The sequence below is a fragment of the Oncorhynchus gorbuscha genome, unplaced genomic scaffold, assembly GCF_021184085.1.
Source record: "Oncorhynchus gorbuscha isolate QuinsamMale2020 ecotype Even-year unplaced genomic scaffold, OgorEven_v1.0 Un_scaffold_2906, whole genome shotgun sequence".
In the NCBI taxonomy this organism is placed as follows: domain Eukaryota; kingdom Metazoa; phylum Chordata; class Actinopteri; order Salmoniformes; family Salmonidae; genus Oncorhynchus; species Oncorhynchus gorbuscha.
In genome coordinates this window covers 1-7,084 of record NW_025745156.1, presented here as the reverse complement: position 1 = coordinate 7,084, position 7,084 = coordinate 1, and the positions used below count along the sequence as shown (strand labels likewise).

The window sequence follows — 7,084 nt, the reverse complement described above, 5'->3', positions numbered from 1 at the left end:
AGATGAATGTGCAAGTAGAGATACTGGGGTGCAAAGGAGCAAAACAATAAGTAACAATATGGGGATGAGGTAGTTGGATGGGCTACTTACAGATGGGCTTTGATTTGATTTGATTTGTATTTTTATTTGGCTATGTACCGGTGCAATGATATGTGACCTGCTCTGACAGCTGATGTTTAAAGTTAGTGAGGGAGATATGAGTCTCTTTATGGTGAATATTGCTTTTATGTTTTTACATTTACTGATAATTTGAAAACAATATTAAAATTCCATCTTAAATAATGTGAAGAGGGGTTTGTTCTCTGCCCACTTCATTTCATGGACAAAGAATCTTCCATACAAGATAAACAAATGAACAATGAAAGTTAAATCAGGGTCCATATCAAAAGGACTGGTTTGACAACAACATTATTTGGATTAAACAATTATTGAACAATGATGGCCAACTATACGATTATCAAGAATTCATGAGAACACACAATGTTACATTCACTCCCGCGGAATGGGATCGTCATCAAATGATCCGCATAGTTCCTGTTGAATTTCTAAAGGTGATTGGCTATTTCACTGACGCATTCCGTTTTGAACAATAAATAGAGCGAACAAGGCTCCTTCCAGTTCACAAGTCTGAGAAGACGCATGAAGAAGTTCTTGCTTCAACAGTGATTGAACGGAACTCTTCTGCCTTCGTCCCGCATTATAGAACATTCTGGATTGATAACATAACACTTACCTGAACTATAATAGCAAAATAGTCGAATAAACCCTATTTTTGTTCCGTTACTTTAGATATTCAAGAAAATCTGCCAAAATGGAGTCTCAGATCCGCCAGAACTATCACCACGATTGCGAAGCTGCCATCAACCGGATGATCAACTTGGAGATGTTTGCCTCCTACACCTACACTTCAATGGTGAGTCTACCAAGTTGACCGTTTTGTTGAGCTACCTGTCATTATGCCTGGGCCTAAATTCCACTTCACTTGACTTTTCTGTAGCCAATAACCTCAACTCCGTTAAGTACATATTTGAGTTTTACTTGGCAAGGCTATTAAGACCCTCCAGGTTGGTAAAGCATTCAAGTGAAGCCGGAGTCTATCCTACCTTGGTCAGCGCGCGTAAAAACTCCTTGACAGGTTAATTGTCAGGTTACCAAGTAGACTACAGACTAGACTGATTCATGCCTATATCATCAAGCTTAGTTGCCACAACATGAACATAACGCCCAGTCACGTTCGGTACTTATTATTTTAACCACACTTTATTTTAACCACTGTTTTGTTTGTCCACCCAGGCTTTCTATTTCTCCCGTGACGATGTGGCTCTGCGTGGCTTCGCGCATTTCTTCAAGGAGAACAGCGACGAGGAGCGAGAGCACGCCGACAAGCTACTCTCCTTCCAGAACAAGAGGGGTGGACGCATTTTACTCCAGGACATCAAGGTGAGCGCCTGAGTATCGAGGAACTCATTTAGATTGTAGACTGATAGAAAATGTCTTTACTCCATGGAGTGTCCAGCGTTCAGTTGATATAGAGAACCTGGAGTAGTCCTAAACATACTGCCTCTAACCACTGAACTGAAACAGTGTGAAGGATGTAACTCTGTTCACTTTATCCTGACCTAAATGTCTGCTAGTAGTCAACACTTCTATGTTCACTCTGTCCTGTGTAGAAGCCAGAACGTGATGAGTGGGGCAATGGGCTGGAGGCCATGCAGTGTGCTCTGCAGCTGGAGAAGAATGTGAACCAGGCCCTGCTGGACCTGCACAAGATTGCCTCTGACAAGGTTGACCCCCATGTAAGTTATGGTGGAACCGCACATCACATGTATGTATCACATAGAATACAGGTACTGTCCCAGGAGATGATCAGGTTGTTGTAGCTCTGATAACTAATGACATGGGATTGTTTGACCTGCTTCTTCACACGCGCACAATAGTCCACAGATGCACACAATGCAGGTTGTCTAGTGGTTAGAGATTTATGCCTTAAAGGTTGCTGGATTGAATCCCAGAGCTGACAAGGTAAAAATGTGTTCTGCCCCTGAACAAGGCAGTTAACCTATTGTTCCACATTAGGATGCCATTGTAAATAAGTGTCAATGGACTTGTCTAGTTAAATTGACACCTCATTATCTACGTGTTACTGTAGTTACAATAGTCTGTATTCATTCTCTTTTCTGACCTGTTTTCCCTCTTTAGCTGTGTGACTTCCTGGAGACCCATTACCTGAATGAGCAGGTGGAGGCCATTAAGAAGCTGGGTGACCACATCACAAACCTCACCAAGATGGATGTTGTCAAAAACAAGATGGCAGAGTACCTGTTTGACAAGCACACCCTGGGAGGCCAGAGCTAAACCACTTTCATCCCCAGGCTACGGCCTCCAGCCTCAGACCAGGACTCCTTGGTTCTCTGATAGATCCTCCTGGCTTTGCTTTTATAGGGAGGGGAGTGTTAAACTGGTGAATTGCAACACTGCTGTGACATTGATGTTTCTGTTCACAACACTACTGTATTGGAGGCAAGGCTTCTTGTAAAACAATAAAAAAATATCACTGAAGTTTGTTGCTGTTTTCTAAGTGTTGACCTGTAGTAATGGATGTGGCATCAGTCTATTGAGGTGCTTTGCTCTTTTACTGAGCATCTTCATACAGTGATAAATACTGACTATTGTAGACTTACTAGTGGCTGAGGGTCATAACAATAGGAGAAGCTTAACATGAGTTTCATAAAGGATGTTACCTCTGACCAGAGGTTGTCCTTTACTGTATCTTGTAATAGTTCCATGTCAATTAAGGACCCAGCTGTCAACTCTAGCGCCGTAGGAGTGAAATTGTTACCTACAATTGATGTAGACCTTTACGCTGTGCATCACAAGTTTATTAGACAGCCAAGAGGTCAATCAAAGTCGCTAGCCAGCTGTTATGGCACATTTCTCTAGTGATGGGAAGTTGGGCTCTGACTGACAAATTGTCACTCATTGTGTTTATTTCAGTTGGTAATGCCCAATAGTTCCCCTACAGCAAATTATGAACTGAATACTCAAAGGAATAATTCTACAAGCCTCTCGTTCTTAAGGGGCTTATTTGAGCTGTCATATGGTTACAACGCTACTGTTAAGTTACTGAACGCTGTCATTTTGGTAATTAACAGGCAAGCCAAACTTTAATACTTGAACTGAGAAATATTGTTTTCAAGATATAGTAAAGGAGTTTCTTGGGGCTAGACCACTTGGTTAAAGGGGAAGATGGTCTAATCGGCAATGGAATTTTCAATTACGCTTCAACTTTATACAACCAATTATCGACATGGTAAAATTGAGTACATTTGTACTGGTATTGAATATCTTGGTTAATATTTGGGGTGAAGTTTCGCAGCTTTGTCATTCTATTTGAAAACATATTTTACACAAAGCCACAGAGGGCCAGAGATTTGTAGTCTATGTACTCAAAAAGGCCACTAGATGGCATCTGATTAAATTGCATATTCCTTAATTTCCCAACATTTGTATTTATGGATCCCTATTACTCTTCATGGGGTCCGGCAAAATAAAGGCAGTTCTATACATTAAAACTAACCTTACATTAAACAGATTTCACAAAATATTAAGGGTTCCCACTCAGGCCACTACTCTACCACCACATCTACAACACAAAATCAATGTGTGTGTATCTATAGTGAATATGTAATTGTGTTTTTATGGTTTTAAATCTTACTTTACTGCTTGCATGAGTTACTTGATGTGGAATAGCAGCCATGTCATGGCTCTCTGTAGTACTGTGCACCTCCCATAGTCTGTCCTGGACTTGGGAATTGTGAAGAGACCTGGTGGAATGTCTGGTAGCTCTCTGTGCATTTAAGTGTGAGCCGTGCAGGCCAGTTCTGGGCCAATTGTAATTTTCCTAAGTCCTTTTTTGTGGCACCTGACCACATGACTGGACAGTAGTCCAGGTGCGACAAAACAAGGGCCTGTAGAACCTACCTTGTTGATAGCGTTGTTAAGGCAGAGCAGTGCTTTATTATGGACAGATCTATCCCCATCTTAGCTAGTGTTGTATCCATATGCTTTTACCATTTCAGAAGTTTATTCTCAACTTGTTACATTTCCACATTATCCATTACAAGAATTAGTTGAGATTCAGGGTTTAGTGCTTTTATTTTATGTCCCAAATACAATGCCTTTAGTTTTTGAAATTCATGTATTTAGGACTAACTTATTTATTGCCACCCAGTCTGAAAGCAGCAGCTAATAGGGATCCATAAATACAAATGCTGGGAAATTAAGGAATATACAATTTAATCAGATGCCATCTTAGTGGCCTTTTTGAGTACATCAGACTACAAATCTCTGGCCCTCTTTGTGGCTTTGTGTAAAATATGTTTTCAAATAGAATGACAAAGCTGCGAAACTTCACCCCAAATATTAACCAAGATATTCAATACCAGTACAAATGTACTCAATTTTACCATGTCAATAATTGGTTGTATAAAGTTGAAGCGTAATTGAAAATTCCATTGCCGATTAGACCATCTTCCCCTTTAACCAAGTGGTCTAGCCCCAAGAAACTCCTTTACTATATCTTGAAAACAATATTTCTCAGTTCAAGTATTAAAGTTTGGCTTGCCTGTTAATTACTAAAATGACAGCGTTCAGTAACTTATGTAAAGTAACAGTAGCGTTACAACCATATGACAGCTCAAATAAGCCCCTTAAGAACAAGAGGCTTGTAGAATCATTCCTTTGAGTATTCAGTTCATAATTTGCTGTAGGGGAACTATTGGGCATTACCAACTGAAATAAACACAATGAGTGACAATTTGTCAGTCAGAGCCAAACTTCATCACTAGAGAAATGTGCCATAACAGCTGGCTAAAGGTTTTGATTGACCTCTAGGCTGTCTAATAAACTTGTGACGCACAGTGTAAAGGTCTACATCAATTGTAGGTAACAATTATACTCCTACAGCGCTAGAGTTGACAGCTGGGTCCTTAATTGACATGGCACTATTACAAGATACGGTAAAGGACACCCTCTGTGGTCAGAGGTTACATCCTTTTGAAACTCATGTTAAGCTTCTCCTATTGTTATGACCCTCAGCCACTAGTAAGTCTACAATAGTCAGTATTTATCACTGTATGAAGATGCTCAGTAAAAGAGCAAAGCACCTCAATAGACTGATGCCACATCCATTACTACAGGTCAACACTTAGAAAACAGCAACAAACTTCAGTGATATTTTTTTATTGTTTTACAAGAAGCCTTGCCTCCAATACAGTAGTGTTGTGAACAGAAACATCAATGTCACAGCAGTGTTGCAATTCACCAGTTTAACACTCCCCTCCCTATAAAAGCAGATCCTCCTGGCTTTATCAGAGAACCAAGGAGTCCTGCTCTGAGGCTGGAGGCCGTAGCCTGGGGATGGAAGTGGTTTAGCTCTGGCCTCCCAGGGTGTGCTTGTCAAACAGGTACTCTGCCATCTTGTTTTTGACAGCATCCATCTTGGTGAGGTTGGTGATGTGGTCTCCCAGCTTCTTAATGGCCTCCACCTGCTCATTCAGGTAATGAGTCTCCAGGAAGTCACACAGCTACAGAGGGAAAACACAGGTCAGACAAGAGAACGAATACAGACCATTGTAGATAGTGACACACAAGAGCCTGGTGGTAATGGACTCAGGGAAGATGAGATTCTGCAGTTTATTATTTAACAAGGCAAGTCAGTTTAGAAACACTCCTTATCTACATTGTTCCACATTAGGATGCCAGTGGGTTAACTGCCTCGTTCAGGGGCGGAACATTTTTACCTTCTCAGCTCCGGGATTCAAACCAGCAACCTCTGTTACTGGCCCAAAGCTCTAACCACTAGACAACCTGCTGCACCTTTTGCAAACGTATGCATTAACGGCATAGTGTGCATCTGTGGACTATTGTGTGCATGTTAAGCAGGTCACAATCATGTCATTAATTAGCAGAGATACAACCTGATCTCCTGTATTCTATGTGATACATACATGTGGTTCCACCATAACTTACATGGGGGTCAACCTTGTCAGAGGCAATCTTGTGCAGGTCCAGCAGGGCCTGGTTCACATTCTTCTCCAGCTGCAGAGCACACTGCATTGCCTCCAGCCCATTGCCCCACTCATCACGTTCTGGCTTCTACACAAGACAGAGTGAACACAGAAAATGTTAATGACTAGACTACTAGCAGATGTTAAGGTTAGGATAAAGTTTAGTTACACCCCTTACACTTTCAGTTCAGTGGTTAGAGGCAGTATGTTCAGGACTACAGGTTCTCTAGATCAACTTACTCCGTGGAGGAGAGTGTACAAGTGGTAAAGACATTTATCGGTCTACAATCTAAATGTGTTTTTCGACGCTCAGGCGCTCACCTTGATGTCCTGGAGTAAAATGCGTCCACCTCGCTTGTTCTGGAAGGAGAGTAGCTTGTCGGCGTGCTCCCGCTCCTCGTCGCTGTTCTCCTTGAAGAAATGCGCGAAACCAGGCAGAGCCACATCGTCACGGGAGAAATAGAAACCCTGGGTGGATAAACATAAAACTAAGGTTAGAAAAATATAAAAAGAACATGCCAAACGTGACTGGGCGTTGTATTCGTTGTGGCAACTAAACTTTATGACAAAGGCATGACTCAATCTAGTCTGTAGTCTACTTGGTAATCTACCGATTAACCTGCCAAGGAGTTGTTACGCGCTCTGCCCAAGACAGGATAGATTCCCGGCTTCATTTGAAAAAAACAAATATGCACTTCACGGAATTTCTTGGCTATTAATTAAATAGACCAACATAATAAAAAGGTGAGGCATTTAGGCCTACGAATAATAAAGGTAAAACAAAACGGTCACCTTGGTAAACTCCTTACCATTGAAGTGTAGGTGTAGGAGGCAAACATCTCCAAGTTGATCATCCGGTTGATAGCAGCTTCGCAATCGTGGTGATAGTTCTGGCGGATCTGAGACTCCATTTTGGCAGATTTTCTTTAATATCCAAATGAACGGTACAAAAATAGAGTTTCTTCGACTATTTTGCTATTACAGTTCAAGTAAGTACTATGTCAACAACCAGGAAT

General features: G+C 41.3%; 2 protein-coding genes across 2 annotated transcripts; one reads left to right on the top strand and one right to left on the bottom strand.

Annotated features, from left to right (window-relative positions):
• The first annotated feature begins 610 nt into the window (after nucleotides 1-610).
• Nucleotides 611-2,559, top strand: LOC124017614 (ferritin, middle subunit-like). Its single transcript, XM_046332869.1, has 4 exons — nucleotides 611-913; nucleotides 1,294-1,440; nucleotides 1,671-1,796; nucleotides 2,200-2,559. The coding sequence occupies exons 1-4, from the start codon at nucleotides 812-814 to the stop codon at nucleotides 2,353-2,355; spliced, it is 531 nt and encodes a 176-aa protein (XP_046188825.1). The 5' UTR covers nucleotides 611-811; the 3' UTR covers nucleotides 2,356-2,559.
• Nucleotides 2,560-5,225: 2,666 nt separating this feature from the next.
• LOC124017616 (ferritin, middle subunit) lies at nucleotides 5,226-7,084 on the bottom strand. Its single transcript, XM_046332871.1, has 4 exons — nucleotides 6,878-7,084; nucleotides 6,390-6,536; nucleotides 6,031-6,156; nucleotides 5,226-5,585 (listed from the first exon to the last, which is right to left on the bottom strand). The coding sequence occupies exons 1-4, from the start codon at nucleotides 6,977-6,979 to the stop codon at nucleotides 5,430-5,432; spliced, it is 531 nt and encodes a 176-aa protein (XP_046188827.1). The 5' UTR covers nucleotides 6,980-7,084; the 3' UTR covers nucleotides 5,226-5,429.